Source organism: Ylistrum balloti, unplaced genomic scaffold (assembly GCF_031769215.1).
Source record: "Ylistrum balloti isolate Yb309-2 unplaced genomic scaffold, AGI_CSIRO_Ybal_v1 Utg370202, whole genome shotgun sequence".
Lineage (NCBI taxonomy): Eukaryota > Metazoa > Mollusca > Bivalvia > Pectinida > Pectinidae > Ylistrum > Ylistrum balloti.
Genome location: NW_026782176.1, coordinates 1,683 through 24,626, shown reverse-complemented (window position 1 = coordinate 24,626; position 22,944 = coordinate 1,683). Strand labels below are relative to the sequence as shown.

Here is a 22,944-nt window from a genome sequence, read left to right as displayed (position 1 = left end):
TGTACAATAAGCCCAGGGCCATCACACAAACTGCTGCTGTACAATAAGTCCAGGGCCATCACACAAACTGGTAGTGGACAATAAGCCTAGGGCCATCACACAAACTGGTAGTGGACAATAAGTCCAGGGCCATCACACAAACTGGTAGTGGACAATAAGCCTAGGGCCATCACACAAACTGGTACTGTACAATAAGCCCAGGGCCATCACACAAACTGGTACTGTACAATAAGTCCAGGGCCATCACACAAACTGATACTGTACAATAAGTCCAGGGCCATCACACAAACTGGTAGTGGACAATAAGCCTAGGGCCATCACACAAACTGGTACTGGACAATAAGCCTAGGGCCATCACACAAACTGGTACTGTACAATAAGTCCAGGGCCATCACACAAACTGGTAGTGGACAATAAGCCCAGGGACATCACACAAACTGGTACTGTACAATAAGCCCAGGGCCATCACACAAACTGGGACTAGAGAGATAAGGTGACTGAGTATAATGATAAAGATCTGCTGTAAAGCGGTATGATTACATATGTTTTTTGCTGGATAAATTTTGAAAATATAAGAAAGTGTTAAACGCCTACTGCTGGAGAGTCATATTGTCTGTTTTATTTTTTAGGCAAAACTTTCACTATCTTTGTTAACTTGTTTTATATCTAAAGCTTTCCAAACCTCATTCCTTTACCATCATACAGATGGTGTTCATTGGTTTTCTGGAAAAACAGGGTTCATCACTTAAGTAGATTATTGTTTAATGTAAACCATGTTCACTTTTCTATGTTTTTATCAGATATTAAAAGAAAGTTGTTATCTGTTCCTCAATTTTCAAACAATAAATATCTTTTGATGCTATTTAAATGCTACATTTGTCGGTTGTTGAGTATACTGTGGATTCATTTTATTTCGTGGGGGTCCAATTTTCGTTGTTTTCGTGGATGAGCAAATCCACGAATTTAAAAACACAACGAAATATGAACTACTTACTAAAGTAATTTTGAAATTTGACCAAGTAATCTTTGCCGACACCGGAAACGTCCACCGGTAATGACAGAAGCCCCGTAATTAGTCGGGAGTCGGGTAGTCTGAGGCTCGACATGGATACGCTAAATTGGTGTCAACGATATATAATTATATATTAATAAACATAACAAAGGGTAAGTACCCATTGTGATGCTAAGTATGATGGGATCGCAGTCGTTAGCGACACTGTGGACACTAGGCTTGATCGGACCATCCTGTCGATTGAAGATTGGATCCGTATTTCTATCCGACTACAGGTTCACAATAATTATTAATAATGCAGATCTTGTTTACACACCTGTTTACACACATGGTCCCATCGATACGCGTGATGTTTTCATATGGCTGCGGTACACCGACTGATCAGCACACAATGTTTATCCACTGAAAACAATTGTTTCTGATAATTACCGATTGATTACACGCCAGGATATATACTGATTTGTGGTTTGATATTAATGCGAGACTGTTGTAAACAGCGTTATAAAAACACAGGACGCCATCTTGAAAAAAAACGTTCTTTTATTCTTGTCATTAGTGTTAATTTCTGTGAACATAGCCTTAATACAAACAGAAAAAAATTCGACTGGATGCAAAAAGAGAAAATTCTAACGTTTTTATTTTTTTCCCACAGAATCAAAAATCCACGAATTTATGAGTCCACGAAACTGTCTAATTTGTAGAAACAACGAAAATTGAACCCAACGAAAATAAATGAATCCACAGTATGTGCCAAACATAAATCTATAGAAGTCGGCCATTTTTAAATGTAGATTTTTTTTTGTATTTCTCCAAATTCCATTTTAGTTCTAATTCAGCCTCATATATTTTTTCATTTTCTTTTCAAAATGACTTTCTAAAGTAAGTAATTTTGTGAAGGATAAGTGTCTGTTGGAACAGCTTTCAGATTTATTCCTCGACAACACTGTTAGCTATGGTAATCAAAATCATGTCTGATGTACTTGGAAACAAGGGTATATCAGGAATTTTCTTTTTGTGGATTTTTTTACGTCTTCAAACAAAAAATAATTAAATAAGAAATTCCCCCAAAATTTGAAAGTTTAGTGATTCATGACTTCATGAACATGACTTTGTGCTGTTAAGTCATTTCTCAGCAGTATGTATATATACACTATACAACATATTTAAATATTCATATCATTTGTTATTAAGGAATATTCTGTACCCCTGCCACCCCCAGTACTAGTCAGGGTTGAGAGAAACTGTCTAAAGCTTTTTATGGAATATTCTGTAAACCCCCCCCCCCCCTCTATCCTCCAGTAGAGACTGTACTACTTGCTGTTCAGTCTCTATGATCACACCTTTAATCAAATGATTTGGAAAGACTTTTTTATTTAAGCAATATGTAGCTGCCAACATTAAAACATTATTAAAAACAAAAAATAGGTTTCTCAAAAAAGAAAATGGTGACATAGTGTTTACCGAGTAAAAATTGTATATTTTAAGTTTGTACAGAATTTACCATATTTTTGACATTTTTATTATCTTTGCTACCCCTCAGAATCTTTATTTTGAAACTGTTTAATGTAGATATTACATGTTATATTTTTACTATACACAATATTACATGGTGTAAATACGACATAATTAATGGCATGTTTAGATACTGTATGATAAACCAGATCTGTGATACACACAAATTTCTAATTGTGCAGTGCTATATCAGTTTTGTATGTTGAATATTAATGTTTTCATTTTTTTTATTCCAATTTTGATTTATTTTTATTAGAATATATCTTAATAGTTAGATTTCTTTATTACTGTTTTATTTTCATAATATATTACTTGTTTGGATATTTATTTATGTACTAAATATTCATTTTGATATGAAATTTTTTTGCAGTAACATTATCAAGTTCATGTGTATCTCTGTTACCCAGTACAGGTGTATCTGGACTCTGTTACCCTGGACAGGTGTATCTACACTCTGTTACCCTGGACAGGTGTATCTAGAGTGTTACCCTGGACAGGTGTATCTAGACTCTGTTACCCTGGAGAGGTGTATCTACTGTTACCCTGGACAGGTGTATCTACACTGTTACCCTGGACAGGTGTATCTACTGTTACCCTGGACAGGTGTATCTACACTCTGTTACCCTAGACATTGGAGCTAGCTATGTTTACTACAGGTATGTAGGTAATATCACATACACTGGTTTTGGACCTATGTTTACTACAGGTATGTAGGTAATATCACATACACTGGTTTTGGACCTATGTTTACTACAGGTATGTAGGTAGTATCACATACACTGGTTTTGGACCTATGTTTACTACAGGTATGTAGGTAATATCACATACACTGGTTTTGGACCTATGTTTACTACAGGTGTGTAGGTAATATCACATACACTGGTTTTGGACCTATGTTTACTACAGGTGTGTAGGTAATATCACATACACTGGTTTTGGACCTATGTTTACTACAGGTGTGTAGGTAATATCACATACACTGGTTTTGGACCTATGTTTACTACAGGTGTGTAGGTAATATCACATACACTGGTTTTGGACCTATGTTTACTACAGGTGTGTAGGTAATATCACATACACTGGTTTTGGACCTATGTTTACTACAGGTGTGTAGGTAATATCACATACACTGGTTTTGGACCTATGTTTACTACAGGTGTGTAGGTAATATCACATTGGTTTTGGACCTATGTTTACTACAGGTGTGTAGGTAATATCACATTTGACCTATGTTTACTACAGGTGTGTAGGTAATATCACATACACTGGTTTTGGACCTATGTTTACTACAGGTGTGTAGGTAATATCACATACACTGGTTTTGGACCTATGTTTACTACAGGTGTGTAGGTAATATCACATACACTGGTTTTGGACCTATGTTTACTACAGGTGTGTAGGTAATATCACATAACTGGTTTTGGACCTATGTTTACTACAGGTGTGTAGGTAATATCACAAAACATTGTGGATATGTTTAATGTGTAAATCTCACATACACTGTTTTGGACCTATGTTTACCTTGTAAAATATCACATACACACCTACAGTATAGGTATAACAATATACAAAATACCGCTGCTTAAACAGCAATACTGTTTATATACAGAACTACTTAATTCTGCAATATATTTGAAACCATCGTGAAAATTATGAAATTGGGTCATTTGCATTCTAGAGTTGGAGGTGGAGATTGTTACCAGGATAAAGTGGGTGATATAATTTCTCACTTTTAACTGCAATATCACAACATTCCACCTTATTGGAATTAGCCCCAAGGTGTTGGCTGTATAATCTGTCATAAACAGGTTACATACAGGATCCCTATATACTGATGTCCACAGTGATGAGTGGGAATGTCCATTAAAATGCCACAGTGATTAGTGGGGATGTCCATTAAAATGCCACAGTGATTAGTGGGGATGTCCATTAAAATGTTAGAAATATACTGATCTGTATCTTGTTGACAATCATGTATCATTAAAAAAATCATTTTCCATCTTTGTTGTTTTTATCATTATACTGGGGGTATATTGGAATTGTTCTTTCCAATATTGTCTGGAGAACTCCTCCTAGTCATATCAACAGACCATATGTAGAAGTGCATTTAATTTTGTTTGTTTGTTAAATTTTGGTTGCCATGGTAACTGGTTATTGTAAACAGGTTTTACGATAAATGATCATTACTCCTTGGTCATTCAACATATTTTTTTATTTGACTCTGGTCAAATGGTATAACTAAATAAAACTTATAGTAGGAAAGCTGCCCAGAATCAAACAAAGTGTCAAGGCCACAGTTGCAAAGGTCAAGGTCAAATTTCGAATCTTTTCAATAATGCATATTTATGACATTATGAACCTGTTTTCCAAAATGTTGGTTTTGCTTTGATGCAATGGTAACCAAAAAAAAGAAAGAAGACTCACATGAATGTCAGTTCAATATGGTAACATGAGTGGTGTTTTTTGTTATAATAGCTGTTTCATCAATACCCTGTTGCTTTTGGTTTCATTATTATACTATAGCCAAGTTGTTCATTTAGTTTTCATTAATGACATACGTTTTCCTTAGAATGAAATTGTGTAATTAGTTTAACTCTCATTGGCTGTAAAGCTTATCACTTTACAGAGTGGAACAAAGGGAAGTAACTCTGGGAAATCAGAATGATTTCCTGAGGCAGCAGAGCTTTTACATTGTATTATGTTATTTCACCATTTGAGCGGTTCTCCCAGAATAAGGTACAAATAGGTATAACTTTCTTGCACCTTTTCAAAATGGTGCAAAAAAGTTAGAACTTTAAGATACCTAATTAAAACCATAGAATTTTCACTACAACTTTTTGAATTTTAAAGTTATCAGGTATAACTTGTTTGTACCTTTTCAGGCGTTCTGACATTTTAGCAGGATTTCTATATATATATATGATCTGTGAAGTAATAGCAACAGTACAGACAAGCGAATTGTCAAATATTTGAGGCAAACTGCCCCTTTATCAAGACACAAATACTAAATAAATTACATCTCGTACATAGAACATAAAACAAATACAAAGTTGTAAGTCTGAATCGAGAGCGGTGGTGTAAATTTAGGTGTCTCGGTAATCCCTTTGGCGGACGGACGCCGAAGGCCCTTTAAAACGGACAAAAAAAACCATCCTAAGTTGTTGTATGTAAGATGGTGATTAAAATTTCAAAACTGTTTTACATAAATCTAGGTATGTTTTGCACTCTAGACACTGAACATATATGTGATCACAAATATTTTATATGTACCTAAATAAGTGTAATTTTTTTGTGTTTATGGTATGGGCTATACTGAGCGTTGTAAGGGTAGGATTTCAGGATGTCTTTCAACACCATGACTGTTTGCCTGACTATATCCAGCATGGCAGAGTACTTCAAATAGTCACAAACGATGAAATCAAGTAAATTGATAAAACAAAAACATCAAGCTGTTTTCAATTTTTTACTGAATTTCTCCAACATGATTTTTTTGTTAATGATACTAAAGCAGTTAAATTAATTTTATTGATCATGAATTTAAATTAACTATCTGATACAGATAGATTTTCATTCTTTATCACAGTAACTTATTGTCACTTAGTGATAAACTACAAAACTACAGCTACTTGTTGTAGTTTCATACACTTGACTTTTCCTCCTCCAACAAGTTTTGAACACAACACACAGTAAATGGTTCCAACGTCTTTCCCAAGGACACTTTCAATGTCATAACCCTGAAAGAAAGTAGAGAGTATTGTACTACTATGTGCCAGGAGAGATAACTTTATTAAACAACAGACTCAGTAAAATGACTTTACAACAGACTCAGTAAAATGACTTTACCAAACAACAAACTCAGTAAAATAACTTTACTAAACAACAGACTCAGTAAAATGACTTTACCAAACAACAGACTCAGTAAAATAACTTTACCAAACAACAGACTCAGTAAAATGACTTTACCAAACAACAGACTCAGTAAAATGACTTTACCAAACAATAGACTCAGTAAAATAACTTTACTAAACAACAGACTCAGTACAATAACTTTACTAAACAACAGACTCAGTAAAATAACTTTACTAAACAACACTCAGTAAAATAACTTTACTAAACAACAGACTCAGTAAAATAACTTTACTAAACAACAGACTCAGTAAAATAACTTTACTAAACAACAGACTCAGTAAAATAACTTTACTAAACAACACTCAGTACAATAACCTTACTAAACAACAGACTCAGTAAAATAACTTTACTAAACAACAGACTCAGTAAAATAACTTTACTAAACAACATACTCAGTAAAATATCTTTGCTAAACAATAGACTCAGTAAAATAACTTTGCTAAACAATAGACTCAGTAAAATAACTTTACTAAACAACACTTAGTACAATAACCTTACTAAACAACAGACTCAGTACAATAACTTTACTAAACAACAGACTCAGTAAAATAACTTTACTAAACAACAGACTCAGTACAATAACTTTACTAAACAATGGACTCAGTACAATAACTTTACTAAACAACAGACTAAGTAGTTTTATTTTCTTTACTTAAGAATTAACACTGTGTTTTGTAAATTTGTAGCTATATACCCATTGTGATCATACTGTCAGAAATTCAGTTTTAGTATTGATGCCAAGTTGAGACAGTGAAACCTGATAAGGATCTCTGTGACTTTGAATATTGATCAAAGTAATTTCCTTTCCAAAATTGTGCCTAGCACCATCACAGGTACCTGGTACCTATAAAACAAATATCATGCCTCAATGCTTTCCAAAATTGTGCCTAGCACCATCACTGGTACTTGGTACCTATAAAACAAATATCATGCCTCAATGCTTTCCAAAATTGTGCCAAGCACCATCACTGGTACTTTATAAAACAAATATCATGCCTCAATGCTTTCCATTGTGCCTAGCACCATCACTGGTACCTGGTACCTATAAAACAAATATCATGCCTCAATGCTTTCCAAAATTGTGCCTAGCACCATCACTGGTACCTGGTACCTATAAAACAAATATCATGCCTCAATGCTTTCCAAAATTGTGCCTAGCACCATCACTGGTACCTGGTACCTATAAAACAAATATCATGCCTCAATGCTTTCCAAAATTGTGCCTAGCACCATCACTGGTACCTGGTACCTATAAAACAAATATCATGCCTCAATGCTTTCCAAAATTGTGCCTAGCACCATCACAGGTACTTGGTACCTATAAAACAAATATCATGCCTCAATGCTTTCCAAAATTTTGCCAAGCACCATCACAGATACCTGGCACCTATAAAACAAATATCATGCCTCAATGCTTTCCAAAATTGTGCCTAGCACCATCACTGGTACCTGGTACCTATAAAACAAATATCATGCCTCAATGCTTTCCAAAATTGTGCCTAGCACCATCACAGGTACCTGGTACCTATTAAACAAATATCATGCCTCAATGCTTTCCAAAATTGTGCCTAGCACCATCACAGGTACCTGGTACCTATAAAACAAATATCATGCCTCAATGCTTTCCAAAATTGTGCCTAGCACCATCACAGGTACTTGGTACCTATAAAACAAATATCATGCCTCAATGCTTTTCATAAATTTTATCCATTTGACCGTGCATAACAGTCAAGGTCATTTCTTTTTGCAAAGTTTATTGGGCTTTATCCTACATTGCTGTGACTTTTGGCTACTAGGTTAAGGTGAAAGAGAAGTTGACATCAGAGAGACGAGGAATGCCTTCCATGAGCTATAAAGAATATGATCAGTTTTCAATGTTCCAATGATCTTCCCAGTTCTGTCAGAATCCTTGAACTTGTTTCTTTTGTTGTATCAATTTATTTGTCATAAAATCAATGTGATTATTTACAATTATACATGAATTCATATAACATGGCACACTAAAGACTACAAGGTAAAGTTTGCTTGTGTAGGAAACAATTTTACTAGTTGGAAATTTTTGGGATCTGCAATGATTTCATAAATAATTAATTTCCCTGTAGATATGATAAGTAAGGTAGCATATAGCCTTAACTCTAACACAAATCACAGGTATAAGTATGGTAGCATATTTGTAACTTCAAAATATTTAGAAAGAAATTAATCGATAAAGTACTCAGCAGTTTCATACCGATAGGTAAATATACTGTCCAGTATGTGGTCTGGCAGGAACACTTCAAGCCTGCCGCTAGTAAACAACTAAACATCCATGTACTGGGTTTTTATGCATCTATCTGGTGTTTTAGAAACAAATATTACCAAGCTGTTACACACACTAGCACAAGAATATCTTTTTTAACAAGGTTTCATAAGAATTCAGACAACCAGGTGATAACTCTCCCTAAACTTCAGATGTATGTTTATTAAACATTAAGATATCTCATGAAATTAAGGTAGCATACTTAGTTCTGTACGTGCTGACTGCTGTAATATTTGTTTTGCCTATTTGATGCCAATATTTACATTTAATTTGTAGTAAGATGAATCATTTTTCAATGGCAGGTAAACAGTCTGAAAAGTTTCAAATTCCATTTGAAAACATTTTAAGTTTTGAAACAAAAAATTATGATATTTACAACAGCAGAAAATTGCAAAAGACCGATTGGGGCCTGAAAGCTGGTACTTTCACGAAGTGTGCTTTGTCACCGCCATCTTTAAATGTCCCCTCCGTACATGAAGGTGACAGTGTATGATATAAATTTACCTCCTCTGTGGTCTCCTCTGGCAGTAAACACTCAATAGTATCCTGGAGAAGCTGCAAGAAAAAAACAACCTTTATATTGGCTTTTGTGGCCCTGCCATGATCCCTGTAAATCTTACATGACCCCAACGACCTAGTGACCCTGCCATGATCCCTGTAAATCTTACATGACCCCAATGACCTAGTGACCCTGCCATGATCCCTGTAAATCTTACATGACCCCAACGACCTAGTGACCCTGCCATGATCCCTGTAAATCTTACATGACCCCAACGACCTAGTGAACCTGCCATGATCCCTGTAAATCTTACATGACCCCAACGACCTAGTGAACCTGCCATGATCCCTGTAAGCCTTACATGACCCCAACGACCTAGTGACCCTGCCTTGATCCCTGTAAGCCTTACATGACCCCAACGACCTAGTGACCCTGCCATGATCCCTGTAAATCTTACATGACCCCAATGACCTAGTGACCCTGCCATGATCCCTGTAAATCTTACATGACCCCAACGACCTAGTGATCCTGCCATGATCCCTGTAAATCTTACATGACCCCAACGACCTAGTGAACCTGCCATGATCCCTGTAGGCCTTACATGACCCCAACGACCTAGTGACCCTGCCTTAATCCCTGTAAGCCTTACATGACCCCAACGACCTAGTGACCCTGCCATGATCCCTGTAATTCTTACATGACCCCAACGACCTAGTGAACCTGCCATGATCCCTGTAGGCCTTACATGACCCCAACGACCTAGTGACCCTGCCTTAATCCCTGTAAGCCTTACATGACCCCAACGACCTAGTGACCCTGCCATGATCCCTGTAAGTCTTACATGACCCCAACGACCTAGTGACCATGCCATGATCCCTGTAAGTCTTACATAACCCCAACGAACTAGTGACCCTGCCATGATCCCAGTAAGTCTTACATGACCCCAATGATCTAGTGACCCTGCCATGATCCCTGTAGGCCTTACATGACCCCAACTACCTAGTGACCCTGCCATGATCCCTGTAGGCCTTACATGACCCCAACAAATTAGTGACCCTGCCTTGATCCCTGTAAGCCTTACATGACCCCAACGACCTAGTAATCCTGCCATGATCCCTGTAAGTCTTACATGACCCCAACGACCTAGTGACCCTGCCATGATCCCTGTAAGCCTTACACGACCCCAATGACCTAGTGACCCTGCCATGATCCCTGTAGGCCTTACATGACTTCAATGACCTAGTGACCCTGCCAAGATCCCTGTAAGCCTTACATGACCTCAATGACCTAGCAACCTTGCCTTGATCCCTGAAGGCCTTACATGACCCCAATGACCTAGTGACCCTGACCTGATCCCTATGATCCTTGAAACCCTGATATGATCACTGTGACCTATATATAACCCATGCGATAGTTCCTGTAAACCTTATTTGACCTCTGTAAACCCATTGTAATCTGCGCAACACTGATATAAGAAATGCTGATTGGACAAATGACCTTGACTTTACATCAGAAACCCTAATATGACCTGTGTGACCATGATAAGATCTTGGTAACCCTTACATAACCTTTTGACCCTGATATGACATCTGACTACTTACACTGACTGTCACAGGAATGTCAAGTTCATCACATGTCATGTGTATCTCCATGGTCATCTTGTTCACTGGCTCTGTAACAGCTTTGTGACACTCCTGACAGATCAACTCCCTGAATCAGCAATGACACAATTCAGGATGTAAATATTAGCTTTCATTACAGTGATGGTGTCACTGATAATATATTTTTCTGAGTTTGATCCATCAGAACACTGAAGAGCAGACATCATTATAGTACATCAATTTGAAGTTAATTTGAATTTAAGGAATCATTGTACAGAAATGAAATCTAGACAGAAAGAAGAGCAGGTTGGCTTTCATGAAAATAAAAATCCACCTTTGTTGAGTAACCAGGCTGTCACTTCCACAGTCATCACAAACATCCCAGGAGTAGGCTGAACTCTCATCTACACCCCTCACTCTACCTATAAAATAAAAACACACAATCTCACCACAGTCATCACAAACATCCCAGAAGTAGGCTGAACTCTCATCTACACCCCTCACTCTACCTATAAAATAAAAACACACAATCTCACCACAGTCATCACAAACATCCCAGGAGTAGGCTGAACTCTCATCTACACCCCTCACTCTACCTATAAAATAAAAACACACAATCTCACCACAGTCATCACAAACATCCCAGGAGTAGGCTAAACTCTCATCTACACCCCTCACTCTACCTATAAAATAAAAACACACAATCTCACCACAGTCATCACAAACATCCCAGGAGTAGGCTGAACTCTCATCTACACCCCTCACTCTACCTATAAAATAAAAACACACAATCTCACCACAGTCATCACAAACATCCCAGGAGTAGGCTGAACTCTCATCTACACCCCTCACTCTACCTATAAAATAAAAACACACAATCTCACCACAGTCATCACAAACATCCCAGGAGTAGGCTGAACTCTCATCTACACCACTCACTCTAGCTATAAACATATACAAATATTCTTATAATTTGACCAAAGATAATACCTAAATTATTGTATGATACTGTGACAAACAGTAAATCTAGTGATGTTAAGATGGCTATTTTGAAGCAGTAGGATGTAAATTGAGGATGATTTGTCTCTTCTTGTCTTTTCTCTCATGATAAAGTGTTTACAAATATAAAAACTGCAGCAGAGTATTATATAAAGTCACATCTACAGATTTAGATAAATATTCAAACTGACAAATCATTTAAATTCACACAGTTGTCTATGTTTGGTCAAAGTTCAAACTTACCTAATACCTTACAAAGAGTTAGATCAGGAAGCTCGCAGCAGACACTTGGAAGAATGATCTCCCCTTGTAGAGCTCTTATTTCTTTGTCTATCTGACAGTTGGTAGATAGACACCTCTCAGGTACAGCAGATACTGGTAGTATCTGAGAGAGAACATCACAACAAAGCTGTTCTGAAATACATGTAACAACTTCATAAACATAGCATTAAGTTTATCATTAAATAAACTAAACCAGCGCAATCAAAGCCGCACTGAGAAATAGAATCTTCCTCTACCTCAAACTACAACAAAATTTTAAACAGTGATGTTCTTGGTTGTCTACCTGGAGGTTTCTTCTTGTATGGCTTTAAATAACAAAACTTTGACCTCAATTTTTTCCTCCCAACAATGCTATTTTCAGTGCTTACCCCCGGACTCTCACAACATTTTGTAGAAGAAAATCATTGAAAACAAGATTACTCATAACATGTACAAATTTTCAACAGTAGTGACTGAAAAAGTGAGCAATGATTTCTTTGGTCAAACTTTATACTGAAATATCACAAAAGGAGGACAAGAAAAACAAACAAAACAGAAAACAAATCCAAGGTGAACGCCTTAAAAGGCTGAACTGTGCAGACGTTTGTATATGAATTCTGTGATGTGATATCACCTGTACATGGTTAGGGTTAGAGTTAGGGTTAACGACAAAGCTGATCAATGTACCTACCTTTGAGGTAAAACACATCCTTGAAGAACATGACCTGTCCACAAGTATCATGTGTGATATCATAGGCTACCCTGACAATAATAGTGGTCGACCAGGAGGCAGCACGAACATACAGGTAGCAGTGAGGATTTCTGGTATGTGTAGTAGTCCTAGAGTCATCCTGGATGTGTTGTGTGTCAGAGGGCTATAGGAAGAGATTACTTGTCATCTGTAGTGGATATTTTACCAGACTGAACAGACAGGTAAATATCTAGTTATCTGTAGTGGATATTTTACCAGACTGAACAGACAGGTAAACATCTAGTTATCTGTAGTGGACTATTTTACCAGACTGAACAGACAGGTAAACATCTAGTTATCTGTAGTGGATATTTTACCAGACTGAAAAGACAGGTAAATATCTAGTTATCTGTAGTGGACTATTTTACCAGACTGAAAAGACAGGTAAATATCTAGTTATCTGTAGTGGATATTTTACCAGACTGAACAGACAGGTAAATATCTAGTTATCTGTAGTGGATATTTTACCAGACTGAACAGACAGTAAATATCTAGTTATCTGTAGTGGATATTTTACCAGACTGAACAGACAGGTAAATATCTAGTTATCTGTAGTGGATATTTTACCAGACTGAACAGACAGGTAAATATCTAGTTATCTGTAGTGGATATTTTACCAGACTGAACAGACAGGTAAATATCTAGTTATCTGTAGTGGATATTTTACCAGACTGAACAGACAGGTAAATATCTAGTTATCTGTAGTGGATATTTTACCAGACTGAACAGACAGGTAAATATCTAGTTATCTGTAGTGGATATTTTACCAGACTGAACAGACAGGTAAATATCTAGTTATCTGTAGTGGATATTTTACCAGACTGAACAGACAGTAAATATCTAGTTATCTGTAGTGGATATTTTACCAAACTGAACAGACAGGTAAACATCTAGTTATCTGTAGTGGATATTTTACCAGACTGAACAGACAGGTAAATATCTAGTTATCTGTAGTGGATATTTTACCAGACTGAACAGACAGGTAAATATCTAGTTATCTGTAGTGGATATTTTACCAGACTGAACAGACAGGTAAAGATCTAGTTATCTGTAGTGGACTATTTTACCAGACAGGTACAACTTTACCTGACTTACTGTAGCCTAATTATCATGTTTTCTCCAATTATCTACCCTCTAAAAAGAATGTTGAGATGCTGTGTTGCTGACTTACCAGTATAGCTAAAACTTTCCCTACAAAACAGAAACGCTTCCCTGCTGTCAATTCCTGAAAAAAAACAAGCAAACAAACAATTTTTTCAGCAAAAAGCGATTATTATTCAGTTTCACAGACCAACATGGCAACATAATCATAATTCAAACTCAAATTCCATAAAACTAGGGCAAAATATGTACAAAAGAAGGATTTACATGGGGACTCCTGAATAAGTACAACAGAATAAGACCAGGTCTTCCTGAAGAGTAAGCATCTTCTGCTTCATCGATGACACCCAAAATGTAAATCTTGACATGAGAGTAGAAAATTTGTAGAACAAAGTTTAAAATTAACAGGTGATAGAGACAAAACCACACGTTATCTTTAGAGTATAGATGTTGCAGGTAAAAACAAAACTCATCAGGGCCTCTCATTTATATTACAGGTTGTTTAAAGACTTTTATATATTTGACCACTGTAACATTGAATGAGGGGTCAAGGTCATTTATTTGATGTAATTTGGCAGCCCTCCATCTCAGTATGCTGTTGGTCCAATGTCATGACTGTGGGTCTCTGGGTTATTGAAAAGAAAATATTTAAAAAGTTTCACACATTTGACACATGTCCTAAAAGGTTTGTCAAGGTCATTTGTTTTAACAAACTTAAAAGCCCTTTATCCTAGCATGCTAACAACCATATCTAGCCAAATAACATTTTTTCTGTAACTATCTATTGAACTCACCTTACAGGTCTCTGACAAATCAGTGAGTGATAGACGCTGATACCGAGACAGCAATACAGAGTTACTAATGGAAGTTACATCAATATCTGCAGAATTATCTCCATTCATTACATAGCAAAATCCAGGCGACTCCACAGGCCTAACAGCTGTGCTGGTTCCTGGAAGTTCGCTGCCTTGACTACTAGGACCAGGCAGCCTCTGGTCACTGTCTTGACTACTAGGAGCGGGCAGCCTCTGGTCACTGTCTTGACTACTAGGACTGGGCAGCCTCTGGTCACTGTCTTGACTATTTGTGCTTGTGACAACTCCAGACCACACAGAATCAATCAGACTAAACAAGTCAACATCTCTGGAACAATAAATCAACAAATACAGACAGATCTTCTGAGAGTATTCTACCATCATCTGTCACTCAGACTACATCTCAAAGTAAAGAAAATGTGGTCATTTTTATCATATCAGTCAAAATAGGAAACCAATCAAACAATGTGGGAAAAATGTTGTACAGTGAGGCCAGTGAAGGAGAAAACTGTCCCCGCCCCCTTGTAAGACTATGTGACTCACCTTTCCCTGTGTGACCTAATGTGTACAGTGAGGCCAGTGAAGGAGAAAACTGTCCCCGCCCCCTTGTAAGACTATGTGACTCACCTTTCCCTGTGTGACCTAATGTGTACAGTGAGGCCAGTGAAGGAGAAAACTGTCCCCGCCCCCTTGTAAGACTATGTGACTCACCTTTCCCTGTGTGACCTAATGTGTACAGTGAGGCCAGTGAAGGAGAAAACTGTCCCCGCCCCCTTGTAAGACTATGTGACTCACCTTTCCCTGTGTGACCTAATGTGTACAGTGAGGCCAGTGAAGGAGAAAACTGTCCCCGCCCCCTTGTAAGACTATGTGACTCACCTTTCCCTGTGTGACCTAATGTGTACAGTGAGGCCAGTGAAGGAGAAAACTGTCCCCGCCCCCTTGTAAGACTATGTGACTCACCTTTCCCTGTGTGACCTAATGTGTACAGTGAGGCCAGTGAAGGAGAAAACTGTCCCCGCCCCCTTGTAAGACTATGTGACTCACCTTTCCCTGTGTGACCTAATGTGTACAGTGAGGCCAGTGAAGGAGAAAACTGTCCCCGCCCCCTTGTAAGACTATGTGACTCACCTTTCCCTGTGTGATCTAATGTGTACAGTGAGGCCAGTGAAGGAGAAAACTGTCCCCTCCCCCTTGTAAGACTATGTGACTCACCTATCCCTGTGTGTCCGACTTTTTACAGTGAGGCCAGTGAAGGAAAAGACTGACCCCTCCCCCTCTAAGACTTTGTCCCACACTGGAATTCGGGTTGAAATGATCACTTGACACAAAGTGCCTTGCACATCCTCCACAAGCACACACCATCTACCAAAAAAAAGTTACTGCTACCAAACAGAAATTAATCTTTATACAAGTATGTCAAAATTAAAAGCATTTTGGATATTACTTTGAGATAAGTTTAAAAGTTTTATGCATCGAAAAACATTTTTCAACCAGGTAACATATGCATTGGTAAGTGAGACAAGACTTGATGACATGTCACTCATTGTTTTTTCAGGTCTGTAGGACTGACCTACCTGGATGTTTGTCGTGTCTGTATGACTGACCTACCTGGATGTTTGTCGTGTCTGTATGACTGACCTACCTGGATGTTTGTCGTGTCTGTAGGACTGACCTAACTGGATGTTTGTCGTGCCTGTATAACTGACCTACCAGGATGTTTGTCGTGTCTGTATGACTGACCTACCTCGATGTTTGTCGTGTCTGTATGACTGACCTACCTGGATGTTTGTCGTGCCTGTATGACTGACCTACCTGGATGTTTGTCGTGTCTGTATGACTGACCTACCTGGATGTTTGTCGTGTCTGTATGACTGACCTACCTGGATGTTTGTCGTGTCTGTATGACTGACCTACCTGGATGTTTGTCGTGTCTGTATGACTGACCTACCTGGATGTTTGTCGTGTCTGTAGGACTGACCTAACTGGATGTTTGTCGTGCCTGTATAACTGACCTACCAGGATGTTTGTCGTGTCTGTATGACTGACCTACCTCGATGTTTGTCGTGTCTGTATGACTGACCTACCTGGATGTTTGTCGTGCCTGTATGACTGACCTACCTGGATGTTTGTCGTGTCTGTATGACTGACCTACCTGGATGTTTGTCGTGTCTGTATGACTGACCTACCTGGATGTTTGTCGTGTCTGTATGACTGACCTACCTGGATGTTTGTCGTGTCTATAGGACTGACCTACCTGGATGTTTGTCGTGTCTGTACGACTGACCTACCTGCATGTTTGTCGTGTCTGTATGACTGACCTACCTGGATGTTTGTCGTGTCTATAGGACTGACGTACCTGGATGTTTGTAGTGTCTGTATGACTGACCTACCTGGATGTTTGTCGTGTCTGTAGGACTGACCTACCTGGATGTTTGTCATGTCTGTAGGACTGACCTACCTGGATGTTTGTCGTGTCTGTAGGACTGACCTACCTGGATGTTTGTCATATGTGTATGACTGACCTACCTGGATGTTTGTCATGTCTGTATGACTGACCTACCTGGATGTTTGTCGTGTCTGTAGGACTGACCTACCTGAATGTTTGTCGTGTCTGTAGGACTGACCTACCTGGATGTTTGTCGTGTCTGTATGACTGACCTACCTGGATGTTTGTCGTGTCTGTATGACTGACCTACCTGGATGTTTGTCGTGTCTGTATGACTGACCTACCTGGATGTTTGTCGTGCCTGTATGACTGACCTACCTGGATGTTTGTCGTGTCTGTATGACTGACCTACCTGGATGTTTGTCGTGTCTGTATGACTGACCTACCTCGATGTTTGTCGTGTCTGTATGACTGACCTACCTGGATGTTTGTCGTGTCTGTATGACTGACCTACCTCGATGTTTGTCGTGTCTGTATGACTGACCTACCTGGATGTTTGTCGTGTCTGTATGACTGACCTACCTCGATGTTTGTCGTGTCTGTATGACCCTTTGAACAAGTCCTGTGAAGCTAGTCGGTGGGGAGCCTTGTATGCTGTCCAGTATTGTGTGTGTGGATGATGTTACCCAATTCTGCAGTTGGGTGGACTGTACCATAGTTAATCTTGATGTATCACTGACCTCTTTACTATCACAAAACCCAGCATCCTATAAATAAACATCACAATTGAGTAATATCAATAAAATACTGCCAAGCAGCAAAAGCTTGCATTAGTGAAACATTAACAAAATAACACAGTTCTAAATGTACCTATGATTGATTTCAACATTCACTAAAAATCAAAACAATGACTTTGGAATAAGAAACATCAATCATTACATCATCATCTCATATTACCAGTGGAATGTCTATCGCTGGAATACAAGGAAGGAGATGGGCAGCACAGCTCTGGTAGTCGTTCACAAGATCTGTGGAAACCAAGAACGCAGGAGAATTAATAAGTTTTAAAATGCCAGCTGAAGTGATTCCTTATAAAATCCCAGCAAAATCTATTATTTATCAAACCTCAGTATAGATTACTATCAAATCTAAATAGAGAAGGTAATTTCCTAAGGAAGAGGAAAACAATAAGAACAACATGAGCAGAAAATCCTCTACTGATGACAATATCCATAAATGTACCTGCTACACAAGGGCAGTTCCACTGACCAGTGACCACTTCCTGTTTGGTGAACTTTTGTGACCTTGGTATTTGGAGGTCATTACTGTTATCTACATGGCAGTAGTTTGTACATAACAAAACCTTCTGCTGTGTCTGTTTCAGCTCCAGCTGCTGCCTTTTAAAACAAGAGGCCAAAGTGACCTGTATCAATCACCTGTTATTTTACAGTGTTGAAAAAAGGATGGATGAGAGATGGTCTTTCTACTTTATTAACTTGATATCAATACACAATCATCAGACAACATAAAAGTCAGATTCATGTTTAGGTTTTCATTATTAAACAGTATCATACTCCCTCCATCCCAGTGTATTGATAAGTGGAGCGATTCCTTGCTGCAAGGAAACAAACATGACAAGTTTTACTTAAAGATATTATTTAAGACAAAGCTTCTCTGAATGCAGCAAAGATATTTTCCATGACTGACACACATGACGTGACAACTGACAGCTATACAATATCCCCTGTGTAATTATACTGATTTCCAATGTATCTATAAACATTCCCACCTCCCTTTTCCCACAGAGAGAGCTGTAATTAACAATTACCATTATCATGGTCCTTTCTCCCACACAGAGGTGTAATTAACACTACTTACCATGGACGATGAATACGAACAATGCTGCCTGGTTTTATGTTTTGTTGTTGGACTGCTGCAGTTGAAAATAGCACCAGGATCTCGCCTTGGTCCATCGGCCCTGCTAAAACCTCACATTGAGCCAACTGAAGGCTGTAGAGTAATTCAAAGCTTACCACTGTAATGGTGATATACTTCGAATGGGTCAAGTCTTAAAGTAAAAACACAACACGAAAGTGTTCAATGAAAGAGACATACACAACACAAAAGTGTTCAATGTAAGAGACATACACAACACAAAAGTGTTCAATGTAAGAGACATACACAACACAAAAGTGTTCAATGTAAGAGACATACACAACACAAAAGTGTTCAATGTAAGAGACTTACACAACACAAAAGTGTTCAATGTAAGAGACTTACACAACACAAAAGAGTTCAATGTAAGAGACTTACACAACACAAAAGAGTTCAATGTAAGAGACATACACAACACAAAAGTGTTCAATGAAAGAGACATACACATCACAAAAGTGCTCAATGTAAGAGACATACACAACACAAAAGTGTTCAATGTAAGAGACATACACAACACAAAAGTGTTCAATGTAAGAGACAAACCTAGAACTGAAATAAGGTTTTAACGTCACTTTAATTTACATTGCTATCTTATATAATTAATCAGACTTTTTGCTGAGGTAACAAGAAGTTATATAGGCCTAACAAAGACCGGTCATTACAACTAATACTTACTGTTACATCAGATAGGAGAAACATATCGAGGCTATGGGGTCCTAATGAGAATACATACTGACTGTTACATCAGATAGGAGAAACATATTGAGGCTGTGGGGTCCTAATGAGAATACATACTGATCTGTTACATCAGATAGGAGAAACATATTGAGGCTGTGGGGTCCTAATGAGAATACATACTGACTGTTACATCAGATAGGAGAAACATATTGAGGCTGTGGGGTCCTGATGAGAATACATACTGATCTGTTACATCAGATAGGAGAAACATATTGTGGCTGTGGGGTCCTAATGAGAATACATACTGATCTGTTACATCAGATAGGAGAAACATATTGAGGCTGTGGGGTCCTAATGAGAATACATACTGACTGTTACATCAGATAGGAGAAACATATTGAGGCTGTGGGGTCCTGATGAGAATACATACTGACTGTTACATCAGAGAGGAGAAACATATTGAGGCTGTGGGGTCCTGATGAGAATACATACTGACTGTTACATCAGATAGGAGAAACATATTGAGGCTGTGGGGTCCTAATGAGAATACATACTGATCTGTTACATCAGATAGGAGAAACATATTGAGGCTGTGGGGTCCTAATGAGAATACATACTGACTGTTACATCAGATAGGAGAAACATATTGAGGCTGTGGGGTCCTAATGAGAATACATACTGATCTGTTACATCAGATAGGAGAAACATATTGAGGCTGTGGGGTCCTAATGAGAATACATACTGACTGTTACATCAGATAGGAGAAACATATTGACGCTATGGGGTCCTAATGAGAATACCTACTGATCTGTTTCTGAATGAGTTGCTGTTACCTGTAGATTCCGACTTCCCACACTTCTGCTGATGTGACCATATTCTCAAAGATGAACGCTCTCTTGTTTGAACTTTGTTGAGCTGGTCAGCAAAACCTCCTCTACAAACACAAAATGGAACTCATTTACATATAATTATTGAAAATGAATATACACAATACACAGGAAGTTATAATATATCTGATTCCCTAGGGTTTACACTCTTAGTAAATCATCAAATTATGCCCACCTGGCCCTATAGGGTTTCTACCCTTAGTAAATCATCAAATTATGTACACCTGTATCCCTTTGGTACAATTTTGCCTTAAATATTCTCACGAGTTCAACTCTATACCTTGTGAATCTTTTTTTCTTTTTTGCTGAATCCTCTAAAATGTCCATGTCTCCTGATTGTGAATCTTTAGAAGGTGTTTTCAAATTCAATGTCTTAACCCAGTCACTGGCCTTGACCTTTGAACTGGAGGAAGCCTGGCTTGGTGCAGGAGACACACTTTTCATACTTTCAATATCTTGTGATATCCCAGGTGAGCACTGAAAAATTAAATCCTGCTGCAAAGACTTACAAAACATGTCTCTTGAACCTGTAGCCTGTAATTAGGTCAAATTCTGCAGTCTTAATTAGGTCAGATAGAAAACATGTATTTAGGTCAAAAAGATAATCTGTAATTAGGTCAAATACCATAGCTTTATATATAATTAGGTCAGATAGAAAAGATGTAATTATGTCAAACATAACCTTTAATGAGGTCAAATACTGTAGTCTTAATTATTTCAGATAGAATACCTGAGTAATTATGTCGGATAGAATACCTGAGTAATTATGTCTGATAGAATATCTGAGTAATTATGTCGGATAGAATACCTGAGTAATTATGTCTGATAGAATATCTGAGTAATTATGTCGGATAGAATACCTGAGTAATTATGTCTGATAGAATATCTGAGTAATTATGTCGGATAGAATACCTGAGTAATTATGTCTGATAGAATATCTGAGTAATTATGTCGGATAGAATACCTGAGTACTTATGTCAGATAGAATACCTGAGTAATTATGTCAGATAGAATACCTGAGTAATTATGTCGGATAGAATACCTGAGTAATTATGTCGGATAGAATACCTGAGTAATTATGTCAGATAGAATATCTAAGTAATTATGTCAGATAGCATACCTGAGTAATTATGTCAGATAGAATACTCGAGTAATTATGTCAGATAGAGTAATTATGCCAGATAGAATACTCGAGTAATTATGTCAGATAGAGTAATTATGTCAGATAGAATACCTGAGTAACTATGTCAGATAGAATACCTGAGTAATTATGTCAGATAGTGAACATATGATTACATCAGATACATTACCTGTTATTCAAAATCTGGTAAAGTTATCTGTAATAGTATACCTGTAATCTGTTGTAAGTTTCCCTCTGTGTAAAGGAATGCCTTGATCCATCAGATTCATAGCTGCAGATACTGGTTGTTACGTCAGAAACCTTTAAATACAACATCAGATTTATATCATGGACTATTTGATACTTCTTTGGCCTGCTGGTCCAAAATACATACTGGTATTTGATATACTCCCTTGAGACATTTTACCAACCAAACATAACATCTAAAGTTGTGGAAAATGGTAACAGAAGGCATACTGCTGGTCCTGTAGTCTTCATGCTGGTGTATGTATTGTGATACGTTTCCTATCAGTACTCATGTATCGTGATACGTTTCCTATCAGAACCCATGTATTGTGATACGTGTCCCATCAGTACCCATGTATTGTGATATGTATCCTATCAGTAACCATGTATTGTGATACGTATCCTATCAGTACCCATGTATTGTGATACATATCCTATCAGTACGCATGTATTGTGTTACGTTTCCTATCAGTACCCATGTATTGTGATACATATCCTATCAGTACCCATGTATTGTGATAGGTATCCTATCAGTACCCATGTATTGTGATAGGTATCCTATCAGTACCCATGTATTGTGATAGGTATCCTATCAGTACCCATGTATTGTGATACGTATCCTATCAATACGCATGTTTTGTGATATGTATCCTATCAGTACCCATGGTAGCGTGATATGTATCCTATCAGTATCCATGGTAGCGTAATACGTATCCTATCAGTATCCATGATAGCGGGATACATATCATATCAGTACCCATGGTAGCGTGATACATATCCTATCAGTACCCATGTATTGTGATACGTATCCTATCAGTACCCATGGTAGCGTTATACGTATCCTATCAGTATCCATGATAGCGGGATACATATCCTATCAGTACCCATGGTAGCGTGATACGTATCCTATCAGTACCCAAGTATTGTGAT

At 37.8% G+C, this 22,944-nt stretch overlaps 1 protein-coding gene across 1 annotated transcript; it reads right to left on the bottom strand.

The window, feature by feature from the left end:
- Positions 1–6,069: 6,069 nt before the first annotated feature.
- LOC132551494 (DNA repair-scaffolding protein-like) lies at positions 6,070–22,131 on the bottom strand. The gene is made up of 16 exons (XM_060215638.1): positions 22,000–22,131; positions 20,929–21,125; positions 20,595–20,695; positions 19,027–19,216; positions 18,391–18,545; positions 18,106–18,176; positions 17,731–17,915; positions 15,975–16,124; positions 14,739–15,087; positions 14,015–14,068; positions 12,784–12,967; positions 12,075–12,245; positions 11,167–11,254; positions 10,833–10,941; positions 9,237–9,287; positions 6,070–6,258 (listed from the first exon to the last, which is right to left on the bottom strand). The coding sequence occupies exons 1-16, from the start codon at positions 22,102–22,104 to the stop codon at positions 6,133–6,135; spliced, it is 2,286 nt and encodes a 761-aa protein (XP_060071621.1). The 5' UTR covers positions 22,105–22,131; the 3' UTR covers positions 6,070–6,132.
- Between the last annotated feature and the right edge of the window lie 813 nt (positions 22,132–22,944).

Coding starts and splice junctions, on each gene's coding strand:
- LOC132551494 (XM_060215638.1), bottom strand. CDS start 22,104: ATGTTGTATTTAAAGGTTTCTGACGTAACAACCAGTATCTGCAGCTAT. Junction 10,942..11,166: donor AGCCTGGTTACTCAACAAAG/GTGGATTTTTAT, acceptor TTGCTGATTCAG/GGAGTTGATCTGTCAGGAGT. Junction 6,259..9,236: donor CAGAGGAGACCACAGAGGAG/GTAAATTTATAT, acceptor ACTTTCTTTCAG/GGTTATGACATTGAAAGTGT.